General features: G+C 47.0%; 1 protein-coding gene across 1 annotated transcript in view; it reads left to right on the forward strand.

Moving 5' to 3' along the window:
- LOC142251065 (cytochrome P450 2A4-like) overlaps positions 1–19,099 on the forward strand; it is a 38,338-nt gene that overhangs the window by 15,328 nt on the left and 3,911 nt on the right. Inside the window, exons 4-8 of the mRNA XM_075323567.1 lie at positions 2,638–2,798; positions 4,762–4,938; positions 5,874–6,015; positions 14,212–14,399; positions 17,080–17,221. Of these exons, the coding sequence (XP_075179682.1) occupies positions 2,638–2,798; positions 4,762–4,938; positions 5,874–6,015; positions 14,212–14,399; positions 17,080–17,221 (810 nt within the window). The remainder of the gene's footprint in view (positions 1–2,637; positions 2,799–4,761; positions 4,939–5,873; positions 6,016–14,211; positions 14,400–17,079; positions 17,222–19,099) is intronic.

Consider the following 19,099-nt stretch of genomic DNA (forward strand, 5'->3'; position numbering starts at 1 on the left):
CAGATCGGGCCGCCGCGTGGGCAGAGTCCTCCCCGCTCCGTCTCTTGCCCAGGGGTGACAACCCAGGAGACCGTCCTGTCCCCCGCACCGGCACCCCGGGTCTCGACCTCTTGCGCCCGCGCCCACCCCCCTGCCGACTGCCAGGGGACTCTGGACGCGGACGGACAGACGCCCGGCCCTGGATCCCGGCCGTCGCCGCCTCTAGCCCTCCTGGGCCACCGCAGGCCTCCATCCGTCGAGTCCTCCCGCTCCCACGGGAGACTGCCACGTCCGGGGGCTGCACAGCGGACCTGAGTGACCTGGCGGTCGCCACAGGGCTCACGCCATCACTCCTTCCCTCAGCCGCACCAGGGGCAGGCACCGCAGACCCCCCCCCTGGTGCAGGACCTATCGCCACCTGCAGCCCCACGGTCCCCCCCCGCCGACTGCAGGGGGATCTGCTGGCCTCTCTCCCGCGCCGAGCGCGCTCCCGACCTGGAGCCACTGCAGTCTCAGCAACTCCAGCCCGGAGGCCGGGACCGGAAGTAGGCCCCGTGTTGGCCACTCCCACATCCCGACCGCCGCGGCTGGAACGAAGATTCCTCCCGCCGGCTTCTGTAGCAGCCAGATGCCGCTGCTGCTCTGCACTCTGCGGAGGGTCCCTGGAGGGGCTCTTGCATCTCCTCCTCGCCCCCCCCCCCGCGCCCGGGGAATACCTGCGGGGGGGGGCCGCGACTGGCGCCCGCCGTTGCTGGGGGGACGAGGGGCAAGCGCCGACGGGTTAACCCCAGCAGCCCTGATGTGGGTCTGCACTGCCAGGGGCCCGTGCGCTGCTACGGCTGCCTCTATCATCCGCTGCAGTTCCTGGAGGTCCGCCATGGGGAGTCCACGTGTGGATCGATCGGCGTCCGGAAGCAGGAAAGGAGGTAACCTTTCCTCTTCCCAAACTAACCCTTTCCCTACTCCTCCTCTTCCTCCCAGGCTAAGACCAGCCCCTCTAAAGCCATATTAGGCATACCTACACTGTCCCTATTAACCCCATCACTCCCTACCTCCCCCTTGGTCATGTCGCCCCTCCCCCCAGGGGGATCCGTGGCTTTCTCATCTCACTGCACACTGCATTCAGAACCCTTCCTTCTCCACCTAGGCTGCCCTGCCCCTCCTTCCCTGCCACTGTTACCAGGGGAACCACTGCTCTACACTGGCACCTAGTGGGGAAACAGTTTATGACAGGTAACATTTTACCATTAACATTTACAATTTGCCACCATACTACTGTGGCGTCTTCAGGGGGGGAAAAACCGCTCCTTCACTACCAGGGGTCCGACTACCCCTTACACCACTACCCCTTAGGAAGGAGGCGGGTCGCCGGCCAGAGCGACATCGCAGGGCAGGTAAGTGCGTGTGAAGCTGCCGTAGCGATAATGTTCGCTACGGCAGCTATCACAAGATATCGCATGTACGACGGGGGCGGGTACTATCACGCTCGGCATCGCACGCATCGGCTAGCGATGTCGCAGCGTGCAAAGTACCCCTTAAACCATTAATAACCTCATTGATAGCAGCCAACATACTTAGTTGCTGGGATTTCTGGAGTTCATACTCATGGAGCTCATACATTGAAATGTTTTGAAAATGTTGTTTCTATTTTTCCATCATTTGTAGATTATTCATCATCATTACCATATCTATCATTCCTGTGATTTTCAACATAGGTTGAAAAAAAAGACATAGGTCCATCAAGTTCATCCTTCCTGGACCACTGATAAATCATCTAGTGATGGATAATGTATCAGCCACAATGCCGTATGTTGTAAGAAAAGCTCACTTTAAATGCTCATGTAGTATTGGCCATAACTAGCTCTTGCGCTTGGGCATTCCACAGCCAGACTACTCTAACTGTAAAGAACCCTTTCCTATTTATTTTTGGGGACCACCTTTCCTACTCAATGAATGAATGTCCTCTGGTCTTTTGTACTGGTCACACATATTTTGCAAATTTCTTAAAGGGGGCTTTACACGCTACGATATCGTTAATGTTTGGTCGCCGGGGTCAAGTTGTTAGTGACGCACATCCGGCGTCATTAACGATATCGCAGCGTGTGACACTGACCAGCAACCTTAAGCGACCTCAAAAATGGTGAAAATCGTTCACTATGGAGAGGTCGTCCCAAACTCAAAAATCGGTAAGGGTTGTTTATCCAGGTGGTTCATCGCTCATGTGGCAGCACACATCGCTATGTGTGACACCGCAGGAGCGAGGAACGTCTCCTTACCTGCCGCCGGCCCCAATGAGGAAGGAAAGAGGTGGGCGGGATGTTACATCTTGCTCATCTCCGCCCCTCCGCTTTGATTGGCCGGCTGCTTAGTGACGTTGCGGTGACGTCGCTGTGATGCCGAACGTCCCTCTCCCTTGAAGGAGGGATTGTTCGGCAGTCACAGCGACGCCGCCGACCAGGTAGGTATGTGTAACGCTGCCGTAGCGATAATGTTCGCTACGGCAGCGATCACAAACAATCGCATGCACGACGGGGGCGGGTACTTACACGCTCGCTATCGCTACAAATTGCTAGCGATATCGCTACCGTGTAAAGCCCACTTTAGTGTATTGTACAGTTAAAGATATGACTGACGGCTTCCTTATATTTATATTTACAGACGCTCCAATTGACCCATTATATATAATGGGACTCGCTGTTTCCAATGTCATTTGTTCCGTCGTATTTGGTGAAAGATACAACTACGAAGACCAAAAATTCTTGACCCTCTTGTCTTATATTAATGCTATTTTCCGGCTGTTTAACACCCGGTCGGGGCAGGTAAATATTACAAAATGTCTATTCTAAAATGTATAAGAGTTTAATAACATTAACATTAATTTACCAAAATTAAAGGGTTTTCACTCCCTATTTCTACTTCTGCCAACATGTCTGACGGATGGCTCCCATCAAAAATGTCTGCAGCTATGGCATAAAAATTAGACAAAAGATCCACTGAGCCATCTGTTAAAATAAGGCAGCAATACAAACAGCGTTAATGTCATTATATCCTACCGTTTAGTGTCTACAGCCCCTGCACTCACAGGGGTAAACTGTAGGGAGTGCAGTGGTAGCTGACCAAAAATTTTTGCTAAAGAAGTAGGGAAAGATGGCAAAAAGTATGATGGAAAGTAAGATATGACAACACAGGGTTTGTTTGTGGTCTGTGACCTTGGAGAGAAAAAAAGAACTGCACATAGAGCTAAAGCAACTAAAAATAAAACGGTGCCTTTTTAAAGTTGTGTTATAATGGTCTCAGAAGCACCAGAGAGACCATAGTGTGGAGTGTCAAAATCTGTAGTGTGAACAGCGTCTGATGCCGCCATGACATTCGGCAAGTTTTGAGCAAAACTTTGTGTGACAGGTTGCCAGGCTGAAAAAAAACCAACAAATCAAAATGAGGTGAAAAATCTGGCATGCTGCCCTTTTGGCCCAAATCACTAAGGCTAAGTTCACACTTCCGTTGTTTTGCATCAGTCACATGCGTCGCTTGACGCATGTGACTGATGCGCTGTACAACGGATGACAACGGATGGCAAAGAACAGAATTCTTTGTCGGATTCCGTTGTGTGCGGGGGGCGGAGTTCGGGGTGGGTTGAGCCGAGCGGGGCCATGGCATTGAGTACGTCAGTGCCGCGGGGACTGCAGGACAGGTGAGTGTGAGTGTAAGTGTGTGTGTGTGTGTGTGTATACATGCTGAGAGCGGGAGAAGGCGGAGCTGGGAGGGGGCAGAGCCGGAAGGGGGCGGAGCTGAGCGGTGAAGTGTCTGGCTCCGTGCACAGCCAGGGTAAATATCGGGTAAACGCAAAGTACTTTTTGCTTGGTTACCCGATATTTATCTTGGTTACCAGCATACACCGCTCAGCGCTGGCTCTCTGCACCTGTAACCAGTGTAAATACCAGGTAACTAACCAAAGCGCATTGCTTAGTAACCCGATGTTTATCCTGGTTACCTGTGCGAGGAGCCAGAGAGCGTATGTGCAGCCAAATCCAACGGATTCCACTGCACAAAAAAACATTACATGCTGCGTTGCTCCCGCACGGCGGTCAGTCAAAAAACGACTGACCGCGATGCAGCGGATGCAACGCAGCATCATCAGTCACAATCCGTCGCCAATAGAAGTCTATGGGGAAAAACTGGAATCCTGCAAAATATTTTGTGGGATACCGTAATTCCTCAAGGCGACGGATTGTGACTGATACAAAACAATGGAAGTGTGAACTTAGCCTAAGAAAAAGAAAATATCCAGACTTCAGCTTACCATAGTTGACTGCGCTCCAGGATTTGCGGGTGCTCGTAGTCCTCCAGGCTGCCCAGGCTGGTATATAACAATGAAAGAGTAAGGAGTGGTCCTATGACTAAGGACTTGTTTTTATTTTCTGTCCGAAACACGTAAGGTGCCCTTATGCGTGTTCTCTCACGTTTTGGATCCGTTGGATTTTAATATTGGATACATTTTTGATATTTTAATATAATGGATTGTGGTGCCGGGTCCACTCCTTACGCTTTCATTGCCCTTTTGGCACTCCTGTTAATCCAGCACAAGCCACTCTGCATAAAGGAGCTGAAGACACAAAACAAAGGTCTGTTTTTAATGCCATATTGTTGTCTCATTTTTAAGTTTAGATGCACTTGAAGCCATGAAAAGAAAATAAATAAAGTTTTCTAAAGGTGAATAATAAATATGAAACAACCAGCAGCAAAGTGATGGTAATGTTGTTTTTCAATGACTTCTTTCCTTAGCTCTTTAACATGTTCCCAAACATAATGTCTTACATTCCTGGTCCTCACCAGAAGATTTTAAGAATTTTAAACAGCCTGAAACAATTTATCAATGAGATGATCGAAACCCATCGAGACACCCTGGATGAGAACTGCCCTCGTGACTTCATAGATTGCTTCCTGATGAAGATGAAGGAGGTGAGAGCGTAGATAATATAATCAGCCCATCCAGGGTCACATATTGTATCTAGAGAGCGGCCGTAATAACCAAAATAAGTGCATTAAAATCATCATTATAGTTTGTTGCTGTGATGCTAGACACTAAGAGCAGAATGAATAGAAGGGTAGTCAGACAAGCCGGGATCATAAGCCAGGAGGTAACATATAAAGATTCAAGAAGCAGACAGAGATGTGGTCAGGAAGAGATTTGAAATCAAAAGGCAAGAGGTAACTTATAAGGTTCAGGGAGAAGACAGAGATGTGGTCAGGAAGAGCTCCAAGGTCAGAAGCCAAGATCAAAACACTTACACCAAACAGGAGCCAAGAACACACTGAGCAAAGTTCAGGGAGCAGACAGAGACGTGGTCAGGAAGAGGTCTGACGTCAGAAGCTGGGAGATAACATATAAACTTCAGGAAGCAGATAGAGACGTGGTCAGGAAGAGGTCCGAGGTCAAAAGCTGGAGGTAATGTATAAAGTTCAGGGAGCAGACAGAGATGTGGTCAGGAAGAGCTCCAAGGTCAGAAGCCAAGATCAGAACACTTACACAAAACAGGAGCTAAGAACACACTGAGCAAACAGGAAGTACGACTGGCAAAGTTCAGACAGCGCAAGCCCAGTTAAGAAACAGAGCAATCATTAGGAACGAGGTGCATCTGGGAAGGCACCTCCCAAAACCAGCGTTAATCCTAGAGCTGAAAGACAACCTGTAAGCAAGTGCACAAGACACATAGCAGAGAATTTTTAAATGCAAAATGCTCTGCACATCGGAGCCGTGACAAAAGCATTCTAAATGCAAAATGCTCTGCACATGACAGTTGCTCTTGTTTGACTCCTAATTGCTCCACTAAGAGCTTGTGGGTTTTTGATCATTTTTAATAATTTTTAAAAAAAATCTTTTTTTTTTCTTTTAGGAAAAAAAGAATAAAGATACAGAATTTCATGAAAATAATCTACAGGCGACTATCTTTGACTTATTCTTTGCTGGAACAGAAACGACAAGTATTACGTTGAGATACAGTTTTCTTATACTCTTGAAATATCCAGATATACAAGGTGATTATTTTAATGCATTTTTATCATGCACATTTCTGTAATCGCAGCTTTAGAGGACGCACGAGGATTATTCTGACTCTGCCTAAAGTCTTGCCATACAGAAAGACACTAGTATTGAAAAGATTACATGATAGATTAGGGGTCTTGTAACTTTTCCCCTTAGAACCAACCAAGTTCACTCTCGTCATTAGTTCCTTTTTTAATGAAAAAATTAAATATAGTTATTTACCTTCAAAGCTAAACTCCCTATACACATGAAATGCAAAATACACTCCACAAACATAGATGTGAATCAGATACTATGAGATCAACTTCAAAAGGGTCATACTAGAAAGTTCGAACCTTGTTATCAACCTATAGAACCTTTTAATAGTTTTGGAAAAAGGTAGAACGTTGCTGCAGGTTTGACTCAGAGTTATTGTCATGCCTCAGATTTGTTCTGACGGCCTCCTGTGCTTTGGTCCATTTCCATCTACACTGAGCCACAGTCAGGTTCGGTTGCTGTCCTGGTTCTGAACACTTTGTTTGTGTGCTCATTGCCTTTTTTTCCATCAGGTGTTTACAATGCTGTTAGTTAGTCTGCACTATCACCAGGTGGATGTTACCATTTAAAGCTTCTCTGAATTTCCATTTCCCGCTAGTGATATTGCTGAAGTGAGCGGTGCTTGGAACTGCAGTCTGTCTGCCTAGTGTTCCTCCTGGCAGATTATTACTTTTAGTTTATCTTATTTTCACTCTGCACCTTCCCCCGGATTCTTAACGAGATGCATGAAACCCTCGATGGCCACTTAGGAAGCAAAGGTCAGTGGTCATCAGAGTCATCTAGTTAGGGTTGCTTCAGTCTGAGTAGGGGCCTGCTGGGACCTCTAGTCTGTACAAGAACCAGGAGGGTCAGGTATACTGTTGTAGTTTTAAGTTAGATCTTATTTTACATTATTTTCCACTTGTGCAACATCAATGAACATAACAATTGGAGTGGTCGGAGCTGTGTGTGCTGACTACTGGTGGCTACAGACAGAAATGGGTCCCCGTGCAAAAATAGTGTAAGATCCCTTCTCAGTCCAACAACTCATCAAAATGCTTAATTCCACCTGCTTTGGAGGTAGAATTGGGCCCCCTTATCTTTTGTGCCCCTGTGCGGCTCAATAGGTTGCACCAATGATATGACAGCCCATGTCTGCAATGATTCAAGTCTAGCATATCCCAAAATATAGAGTGGAATGGAAAAATGTTGAAATCTCTTTTCTAATTAATTCCAAATGCCAATAAAACGTCAGCAAAAAGATCTGAAGGACCCCAATCTAGTGGTCAAGTCAGAATTGAATGGCCTCTGGACTAGAACCCTGTGAACCTCCTCCAACCTTTGAGGATCCCCGATGCCTCTACTGATTCAAAGGCCCGATGAAATGTCATGCGTGGACGTTGTGTATATGGATCTATGCTTTATGGGTGTTTTTCATACCCAAAAGGGCTTGATATATCACTGTGGATGACATGATAAAAAAAAAATTATTCAACCTATAAAAAGTGCTTTACACGCTGCGACATCGCTAACGATATATCGTCGGGGTCACGGTGTTCGTGACGCATATCCGGCGTCGTTAGCGACATCGCAGCGTGTGACAGCTAAGAGCGACGATCAACGATCGCAAAAATCGTTGATCGTTGACACGTCGCTCCTAATCATAATGTCGTTGGTGTTTCATTCCGCAGGTTGTTCGTCGTTCCTGCGGCACCACACATCGCTGTGTGTGACACCGCAGGAACGACGAACATCATCCTAACTGTGTCCAACGGAAAGGAGGAAGGAAGGAGGTGGGCGGCATGTTCCGGCCGCTCATCTCCGCCCCTCCTCTTCTATTGGGCGGCCGTTTACTGACGCCACTGTGACGCCGAACGCACCTCCCCCTTGAAGGAGGGATTGTTCGGCGGCCACAACGATGTCGCTGAACAGGTATGTGCGTGTGACACTGCCGTAGCGATAATGTTCGCTACGGCTGTGATCACCATATATCGGCCGTACGACGGGGGCGGGTGCTATCGCTCACAATCGCTAGCGATATCGCAGCGTGTAAAGCGCCCTTCTGCCTGCTCTTTTATAAAAAACTAGAAGGTGGCCCGATTCTACGCATCGGGTATTCTAGAATTTACGTATTGTGTAGTTCATGTATGATTTTTGTTATATATATAAATATATATATATATATATATAGATGTTGTTGTGTGTAGTTACCAAGTGTTTGTGTAGGGCGCTGTACATGTTCTGAGTGTCGCGGGGGGTGAGAGCGGTGTTGTATGTGTGTTGCGTGTGTTGCGTTGTTTGTGGAGCGCTGTGTGTCTGTAGCGTTGTGTGTGTGTGTGTGTGTTGTGCGGTTTGTGTGTGTGTGGTGTGTTTTGGGGGGAGGTATGTTTTGAGCAATGTGTGTGTTGTGCAGCATGTGCGTATATTTGTGTGTGCAGCGTTGTCTGTGTGTGTGGGTGTCTGTGTAGGGCGTTGTTTGTGATTCCTAGTGTGTGTGTGTTGTGCAGTGCGCGTGTGTGTGTGTGTTGGGGGGAGGTGTGCACCTCCCATCGTGCTCCATCCCCCATGCTGCGCACCCCCCATCGTGCTGCATCCCCCATGCTGCGCACTCCCAAACGTGCTCCATCCGCCATGCTGCGCACTCCCAAACATGGTCCATCCGCCATGCTGCGCACTCCCAAACGTGCTCCATCCGGCATGCTGCGCACTCCCAAACGTGCTCCATCCGCCATGCTGCGCACTCCCAAACGTGCTCCATCCGCCATGCTGCGCACTCCCAAACGTGCTCCATCCGCCATGCTGCGCACTCCCAAACGTGCTCCATCCGCCATGCTGCGCACTCCCAAACGTGGTCCATCCGCCATGCTGCGCACTCCCAAACGTGCTCCATCCGCCATGCTGCGCACTCCCAAACGTGCTCCATCCGCCATACTGCGCACTCCCAAACGTGCTCCATCCGCCATACTGCGCACTCCCCATCGTGCACCATCCGGCATGCTGCGCACTCCCAAACGTGCTCCATCCGTCATGCTGCGCACTCCCAAACGTGCTCCATCCGTCATGCTGCGCACTCCCAAACGTGCTCCATCCGCCATGCTGCGCACTCCCAAACGTGCTCCATCCGCCATGCTGCGCACCCCCCATCATGCTCCATCCGCTTGGGAGTGCGCAGCATGCCGGATGGTGCACGATGGGGAGTGCGCAGTATGGCGGATGGAGCACGTTTGGGAGTGCGCAGTATGGCGGATGGAGCACGTTTGGGAGTGCGCAGCATGGCGGATGGACCACGTTTGGTAGTGCGCAGCATGGCGGATGGACCACGTTTGGGAGTGCGCAGCATGGCGGATGGACCACGTTTGGGAGTGCGCAGCATGGCGGATGGAGCACGTTTGGGAGTGCGCAGCATGGCGGATGGAGCACGTTTGGGAGTGCGCAGCATGGCGGATGGAGCATGATGGGGGGTGCGCAGCATGGCGGATGGAGCACGTTTGGGAGTGCGCAGCATGGCGGATGGAGCACTTTTGGGAGTGTGCAGCATGGCGGATAGAGCACGATGGGGAGTGCGCAGCATGGCGGATGGAGCACGTTTGGGAGTGCGCAGCATGGCGGATGGACCACGTTTGGGAGTGCGCAGCATGGCGGATGGAGCACGTTTGGGAGTGCGCAGCATGGCGGATGGAGCACGTTTGGGAGTGCGCAGCATGGCGGATGGAGCATGATGGGGGGTGCGCAGCATGGCGGATGGAGCACGTTTGGGAGTGCGCAGCATGGCGGATGGAGCACTTTTGGGAGTGTGCAGCATGGCGGATAGAGCACGATGGGGAGTGCGCAGCATGGCGGATGGAGCACGTTTGGGAGTGCGCAGCATGGGGGATGGAGCATGTTTGGGAGTGTGCAGCATGGCGGATAGAGCACGATGGGGAGTGCGCAGTATGGCGGATGGAGCACGTTTGGGAGTGCGCAGCATGGCGGATGGAGCACGTTTGGGAGTGTGCAGCATGGCGGATAGAGCACGATGGGGAGTGCGCAGCATGGCGGATGGAGCACGTTTGGGAGTGCGCAGCATGGGGGATGCAGCACGATGGGGAGTGCGCAGTATGGCGGATGGAGCACGTTTGCTCAGCCTCTCTCCTTCCAGCCTCCCTCAGCATCAGCCTCCCCCTCCCAGCCTTCCCCAAGATCAGCCTCTCTGCTCCCAGCCTCCTCCAGCACGCCGTGCTCCTCTGCCGACACTCACCCACACCCGATCGCATCCACTCACCCACACAACCGATCGCATCCACTCACCCACACAACCGATCGCATCCACTCACACACACAACCGATCGCATCCACTCACACACACAACCGATCGCATCCACTCACACACACCCGATCGCATACACTCACACACACCCGATCGCATACACTCACACACACCCGATCGCATACACTCACACACACAGACACTGACGATATTGCACATACGCGCTGATACTCACAACATCCGGGGATATCACATGCTTCTGGCCATGTGATCCTCCGTCAGGTCCTGGAAGCTCACAGCACAATATCGCCGCCGAGAAGCAAGCGATATCCCAGGATGTTGTGAGTATTTGGATGCGATGTGATGTGTGAGGTATGTGTGAGTGTGATCTGATTTGTGTGTGTGTGCTGTTATGTTATGTATGTTCCGCAGCTGCAGGACCTTGATGTGTGGATGCGATGTGATGTGTGTGTGAGGTGTGTGTGAGAGTGAGTGTGAGCCGGTGTACACTGGTAACTATGATACACATCGGGTAACTAAGGGACCTTAGTTACCCGATGTGTATAATGGTTACCAGCTTTCACGGCCTCCGTTAAGATCCCAGCATCGCAAGGTTATGTGTGGAGCTGCCGGGATCCTGACAGAGCCGGTGTAGAAGCAAGCGATATCCCAGCATGTTGTGATGTGTGAGGTGTGTGTGGATGTGATGTGTGGATGTGATGTGTGAGGTGTGTGTGGATGTGATGTGTGGATGTGATGTGTGAGGTGTGTGTGAGAGTGAGTGTGATGTGTGTGTGTACTCACCTGGGAATCGGAGCCCCGTGTCAGTTAGGCCAGAGCGAGCGTGCATTGCGTGAGGGGGGCGGGGCCTGCAGAGAGCCGGGGCGAGAGGCCAATCCGTGTGGGGGGGCGGGGCCATGGCGAGCCCAGCGGCCAATCAGCTTTGTGTCACCGTAAGGACACAATTTCGGAGCATGACAGACAGACAGACAGACAGACAGACAGACAGACAGACAGAATAAGGCAATTATATATATAGATAACACTCTATCCAGAATATAACACTAAAAACTAAACCTTGTGAAAATATCATCACCATGAGACCAAGAAATGGAATACTGTTCATCTTCATCATCAAATATTATTTTTATTTATTGTATTATTTGTGTTATCTGACACTACTCTATTCTGGTTACCTGTTATACCCATAGTATTTTTTTTAACTTCGGTAAACATAAAGTGGTCCATGAGAATAGAGCGTGAACTTTTATCATTTCTACATATAATATTATTTTGTGAGCTATGGATTTTTTCCCGTTGTGGTTACAACTCTTTTTTATGTGATGCTTGGTGGAATTTGGTTTGATATCTCCATTTATGATTGTTATACTTTAGCACTAATTGTATGAATATTTGCCATCTGGTGGTAGGACTCACACAAAGGGGAGAGGGGTATTGTCTTTTTTCAGTAAGGTCGTGTGCATGTAAGGAGGGGGACTGGGTACTTTCGCATTTTTTCATTTGAAGACTTCAGTCATGCTTTTGTATTGTCGTGTGGTGTAATGTGAATTGTGACCTGCGTCTTTAGTAAATATTTTATTATATGAACTGTGTTGATAATGTGGATTGTATTGTCTGATTGTAATGTGATGTACTGTAATGTGTTCATGTATAATTTATTCAAATTGTCTCTTCAGGAAGGAAAAAGACGAACTCTAGCGCCACCTATTGGAAGTGGCAATAATAAAAATCAAAAGTGGCCCTTTAACGAGCCTTTTCATATGACTTAGGATTTAAGCCAGATCAGAACCTCAACCTTCCTCTCCGAAGAGACAACTTAAATATTTCCCAGAGGAGCATTGCTGCTATAAGACCCCTCACTGGTAGCCAGACTTGTTTGTCAGGTCTCCGCAAGGAGAAAAGTTTTCCCCTTAGACCTCACAATAGCTTCTCATACATCCAAAAATCAGATCTCATACTTTGCACTGACGAGGGGCAATCACCCTGAAACACCATGTCTGCAAATTGAGGTTCTGATCTGGCATAAATCCTAAGGCCTTTTTCACACATCAGTTTTTTGCCATCAGTCACAATCCGTTTTCTCGACGGATCGAAAGATCCGTCGCAGATTGTGGCTACACTAATGCGACGGATCCGTCTACAAAAAAGATCCGTCGTACCAGTTTTTTCAGGATGACAATGGATCCTTCGCCCATAGGCTTCCATTCTACAAAACGATGGACGGCGACGGATCCGTCACCGTCTGTGTTTTCGACGTATACGAAAAACATTACTGTGTACGTCATCTCCTTCCAACGGACAAACATTTTTCAACAGATCTGTCGAACGACGGATGAAACATGAGGACATCCATCACAAGTCGATGAGAAAAAAAATGAATCCAGTGGCATCAGTCGCCATATCCGTTTTTTTCAAAATTCGACGGATTGTGAATAATGGCAAAAAACTGTGTGAAAGGGGCCTTAGTCACACGAAAAAGCTCATTAAATGACCACTTTTTACTTTTAGGATTGCTAATTCCAATAGGTGGCACTAGAGTTCTTCTCCTTCCTCCCTGACGGGACAATTTGAATATTTCCCAGAGAAGCATTGCAGCTATAAGACGCCTCACTGGCAGACAGATTGTTTTGTCAGCTCTCCGCAAGGAAAAGAGTTTTCCCCTTAGACCTCTGTATAATGTATAGCACTTTGACATGTAGTTGCCAGACTTTAGGGTAAGAAACAGTTATGTGTTGGGATTAACCTACAATGGGAGGGGTTAACTGATAGGGTAAAAGATGGTTCATTCTAGAAGACATAGTGAAGATCTAGCATGTGATAGATATGGACGGATAGTCTGTAGGTTGTGAAAGTTGCATACAGTGGGGACTTGTGGCAGTAAAAGAAGAAAGAAGACTTTAGTCTAGATATCATGATCCTTGAGTACTTAACGAGACACCGAATGCTAAAGAACTCTGAGGATAGAGTCCAGCTTCTATTCGGACTGGCATCAGATAGAAGGGTGCGGAGAACGGGACTTTAGCGACTAGGCTTTAAGCCTGAAAGGAAATGGGTCTGAACGGACTGAGATGTGAGCAGAGATGACTTTCCAGGATGGAGTCTCCCAAAATGTCTGAAAGTGCAAGGCTCTACTCCGGCACTATTGGCTATCCCCTACCCCCCTCATCAACTAGGAGAAGAGATGTAGATATGGAAGTGTCTAGCAGAACAAGGCTTTACTCTGGCCATAGTGACAGAATCCCCGATCTCCTCCTCTACGAGAAGACTGGATGTGGAGCCATTAGAAGGGAAGGTGACCGACATGAATTGGACTGTAACGTTGGGCTGGGTTGTACTGGGACTCACACGACTACTAAGATCAGAACCAATCCAATGTGAATGGAGACTGGGTCTGAATATGTCATGAACAATTGAAACATGCTGGAAGATACTGTGCCTGCTATCTGGTGTGTAAAGTTGTTGCTGAAGATGAACCATTGAGTAAAGTGTTGTTTAAAAGGAAGTAGTAGCCTCCTTGTGGAATTGAGTCATCATCCAGTCCTGGCCAGGTGACATCAGCAGCAATATGTGGCCTGCACGCATGTACAGCCCACACGAGACAAGTCCACACACCCAGCCAGGACCAACTTTTTCATGTAGCGAGCCGAAGTCAATCCCTCGCCCACTAATACCGCCCCGCGACAGTCTACATGCCACCTATGTACCGTCTTCTCTAGCGATGGCCGGTTTGGGGTCCATGTTTACTATCCTTTTTATGTGTTTTTTTTATTGTGATTACACAAAAAAATAATATCTTATCGGTAAGGAACGTTACGCGAATGTTACGCCAATATTTTCCCCAGAACTAGTTTTTAGTTATATAAAGATGTTAGACTAAAAAATATTATTTCCATTTTGTATATTTCAGAGAAGATGCACAAAGAAATTGATACTATAATAGGCAAAGAACGTTGTCCATCAATAGAAGACAGGAGTAACATGCCGTATACAGAAGCCGTAATCCACGAGATCCAGAGATTTGCTGATATCGCCCCGACAGGATTACCACACTCAACCAGCAAGGACACAACTTTCAGAGGATATCACATTCCTAAGGTGCAGTATGCTTGTCTTATTGACCAGACCTGACAATGTTTTGCTATTCTGATTTCAGGAAGATGTTTAGTTTAGCGGCACATGCGCCAATGCAAATGTTCGGTTGTTATCGTATCCATTTGAAGAGCCATTTTCTTTCCTGTTCATTCTCCTATATTCCAGGCCTTGGTCCTCACCTTCCTGAGACACTGGAGCAGGAGGAACATTATGCTACCTGGAAATGTGCATATTTTTCTAGTAGTCCGGAATGTTTTCTCTTTTCCCAGAAGCCTCCTGACTAGGGATGAGCAGACCCATGGAAGTTCGGGTTCACTGGGTTCCATCAGACTTTAGTTAAAAGTTGAGTTCGGGGACCTAGACTTGACCCAAACTTGACCCTGGACCTCAAACCTCATATAAGACAATGGAGACCTGAACTTCTGTCCTGTAAAGTGGTCATAGTAAGTGCTAGGGGGCGGCAAGATGGGGGCAATTGCCTTGCAAACAAATATGGATAGGGATTAAATAATCAAAAAGAAGGTATGTAGGGTCACACCTATTTTTGATATCCAGTGCAAGTAAAGCAAACAACTGTGGGCTGCAATTCTTAGCTGTTAGATTTACCTTGGCTGGTTATCAAAAATAACGGGTATCCCACTCCATTTTTAAATTATTTATATAAATAATTAAAAAAACGGCATGAGGTCCCCCCTATTCTTGGTATCCAGCCAAGGTAAAGCAGATAGCTGGGGGCTGGTATTATGAGGGTATGAGGGCCCATGGTTATTTGGGCTTTCCCAGCCTGAAAATAGCAGTCAGCAGCCACTCAAGAAGTGGCGCATCCATTAGATGCGCCAATTCTGGTGCTTCGCCCAACTCTTTCTGATTGCCCTGGTGCAGTGGCAATCAGGGTAAAACGTTTGGGACTGATGTCAGCTGTGAATCAACAGCTGGCATCAAGCCCAGGAGTTAGTAATGGAGAGGTGTCTATCAGAAACCCAGTAAGTATAGAGTTAAAAAACATTCACAGAAAAAAAAGTTTATTTTAATAAACACTCCCCAACACCCCCTTATTCATCAATGTATTGAATAAAAAAAATCTTGATGTTCCGACGTTATCCAATTTGTGAACAAACTCACCCTCACACTACCTCGTTCACCAAATGATTACTTCAAAATAAAGCCTGGAAGTTCCGATGTAATCCAAAGAGTAATGTCCCACAACTTCCATAGATTCCAATGGTGCCTCGTTCTTATAACATTCTCGTAACAAAACTCCATAGAAATCGATGGACATAGTTAAACATCATTCTTTGGATTTTGTCAGAACTTCCAGGATTTCTTTTTAATTATTAAACTGGTGTATGATGTAGTGTGGGGAAGAGTTTATTCACTGTGTGGATTATGTGGGAACGTCAAGAACGTCAAGAATTTTTTTAATTAAATAAATTGGTGAATGAGAGCTTTTTTCCTTGTGTATGTGTTTTGTTTTTTAACTCTACACTCGGAAGAGCCGGGCAAAGCACCAGAATTGGTGCATCTAGTGCATGTGCCACTTCTGGGGCAGCTGCAGGCTGCTGTTTATAGTTTGGGAAGGGCCAAATAACCATGGACCTTCCCAGCCTGCTGATAACAGCCCCCAGCTGTCTGCTTTACCTTTGCTGGTTATCAAAAATAGCTGTAAGCCCGCTTAATTTTTTTTTCTTTATTGTTCACAGGCAACTTCCGCGTGCAATAAAGCTTGTTGATTGGCTGTGCTGCAGTCTTTTAACAAACTTTATTAACATATGAACAGCACCCGAACTTGGACACATACTTTTTTAAAAAGTCCGTGTTCGAGACCGAGACCCAGACACCCGATGTACGGTATGCTTCCGAACATTACTGTTTGGGTTTGCTCATCTCCAACACCTGATCAATCCAGGAGACTTGGCGAGTATGACCAGTTGCTCTCTTTTAAGTTGATGAATCAATTCCAACATTTAATTATTTTTCCTTTAACTCTTAAGGCCACTTTACACGCAGCGACATCGCTAACGGTATATCGCTGGGGTCACGGAATTCGTAACGCCTTGTTAGCAACCTCGTTGCGTGTGACACTTACCAGCGACCGCTAACGATCCGAAAAGTGCTCAAAATCGTTCGTTGTTGACACGTCGTTCGTTTCCCAAAAATCGTTGCTCGTTTGGTACGCAGGTTGTTCGTCATTCCTGAGGCAGCACACATTGCTACATGTGACATCCCGGGAACGACGAACAACAGCGTACCTGCGTCCTCCGGCAACGAGGTCGGAGTGACGTTCATGCGGCTGCTCTCTGCCCCTCCACTTCTATTGGTGGCCCGCTGTGTGATGTTGCTGTGATGCTGAACAAACCACCCCCTTAAAAAAGAGTTTGTTCGGCGGCCACAGTGACGTCGCTAGGAAGGTATGTGGGTGTGACGCGTACCGGCGATATAGTTCGTCACGGGCAGCGATTTGCCCGTGACGCATGAACGACGGGGGTGGGTGCGATCGCTAGTGACATTGCTAGCAATTACGCTGAATGTAAAGCAGCCTTTGCACTCCTCTTTTTTTATACAGTAGTTAGTCATTTTACCTCAGAGTTACCGGTCTATCTGAAAACGTTGTGCTGATCTTAATGGTTTTCTTCTACTCTTCAGCTTCCTATCTTTCTACAGCTGCATATACATTATTTTTCAGGGAAGCTTTGTGTTCCCAGTCCTGACCTCTGTCTTAAAAGATTCTAAGTATTTCAAAACCCCAGAGAAGTTTGATCCCGGACACTTCCTTAATGAGAAAGGCGGCTTTAAAAAAAGTGATGGATTTATACCCTTCTCTATAGGTAAGAGATTATTACATGATTATGGCAAAAAAAAATCTCCAAACTATGACTGAATTTAAAGACTACCTTTGTTTATTCTTGGTTTTCTTTCTCAGAAATCAATAGTACAAGTGAAAATTAGAAACTTTGCATTATATCTTATGAGAGAAAATCATCTTCTCTATCCTCCAGGACTGATCATTAATTCACAAAATTAAGCATCAAGCCCAGGGTTTAGCAATGAGAGGCATCTATCAGACACCCCATTACTAACCCCAGTAATCCAAATAAACCCTACACACAGTAAAAAAATAGTTTATTCAGATAAAGACTCCACCATACTATCCCTCATATCAAAAATGTTCCCTCGAAATTCCATAGTACTCCATGTTCCTCAAATGCAGCTCTGGCATCTGTGAATAGCAGTAAAATACAGCTATTCACAGGTGCCGGGTAGTGAAAAAGGTCTCATCAGAGCCGTCGGCTCAATGCTGCGCTCAGCGAGACCTAGTGATGCTGATGAGAGTTGTCGTCACTACCTGGTAGCCATGAATAGCTTTACTTTACTGCTATTCACAGTCACCAGAGCTGCATTAAGGGAAAGTGGACTACAACAGAATTTCATGGGAACATTTTTATAATAAATTGCATGAGGGATAGTGTGGGGGAGTCTTTATTCAGATAGCTATTTTTTCCTTTGTTTGTATTTTTTTTTATTACTGGGTTAGTAATGGGAGTGTCTAATAGACTCCTCTCAATTATTAACCCCTGGGCTAGATGCCAGCTGACATTACACAGCTGACAACAACCCCCAAGAATATTACCCCAATTGCCACCACACTAGGGCAAAGCGCCAGAATTGGCATATCTAATGTGTTGCTTCTATTACAGGGCAGCTGCAAGCTGATATTTTTAGGCTGGGAAGGACCCAATAACCATATAAGACATGTCTCATGTAACACATGTAATATATGACACAATGTGGCCAGCCAATCATAAGAATGCCAGTAACCAACATGGCTTTGGCTTTACTGTGTATGGCAGGCAATTCCCGCATGGTGTTTGGCTGTCTAACATGCAGGGTGGGGACTTGATCATGGCGCTCGAACACCCGCAATACTCGATCGAGTATGAATGTACCCGAGCACCCCAATGCTTGATCAAGTATTCCCCAGTGGTGAGCACACTCACTCATCACTACCTATTGCATGAAATCCCACCAACCATCTAATACGTATGGGTGCATCTGACTCTCTACCAAGAGATGATATCATATGATATAAAGATTAGGTAGTTTCATTTTATTTGCTCAACAAATAAGCCACTGATTTCTGATACTCTGTCCATTATGAAAAAAAGATCATGAACACATTTACCACAAAGGCGGAATGTCACGTAATGAATTTTTTCACCTGGATACTGGTTCCACCTAAATTGCAATATAAAATATTTATCCAAGTGGGTGAAAAAAGAACAATTACCACAATTTTAATTACCTATTAATAGCTAGTTGCTACTCAATTTTCTTTCTTCCTCACCAAAACCCTCTTCTCTAATAACATATTACAAAGTTTCACAGTCTGTTTTTGTTTACTTGCAATGTTAGCTTAAGCCTCTTATCTTTATCATTAGTGGGTCTCAGCAGCTCATGAGTTATAGTCTGACTCCGCCCCTTTTTGTGTTAGCAGCTTCTGCCTATGGAAATGTACATTGAAATCCTGGTGTGGGTGAGGATAGCTGTCCCAGCAGTGCTACATGCAAAATCTAAAATCTGTCACTGTGTCAGAATGGCTGCAGACACTAATCTAAGTGATAGATCATTAAACTCAGGGCCTCTTTACCTACAGTACATCATGCTGCTCTGAGATGAGGTAGCAAATACCTACTGACAGATTGCCT

Source organism: Anomaloglossus baeobatrachus, chromosome 9 (assembly GCF_048569485.1).
Source record: "Anomaloglossus baeobatrachus isolate aAnoBae1 chromosome 9, aAnoBae1.hap1, whole genome shotgun sequence".
Classification (NCBI taxonomy): Eukaryota; Metazoa; Chordata; class Amphibia; order Anura; family Aromobatidae; genus Anomaloglossus; species Anomaloglossus baeobatrachus.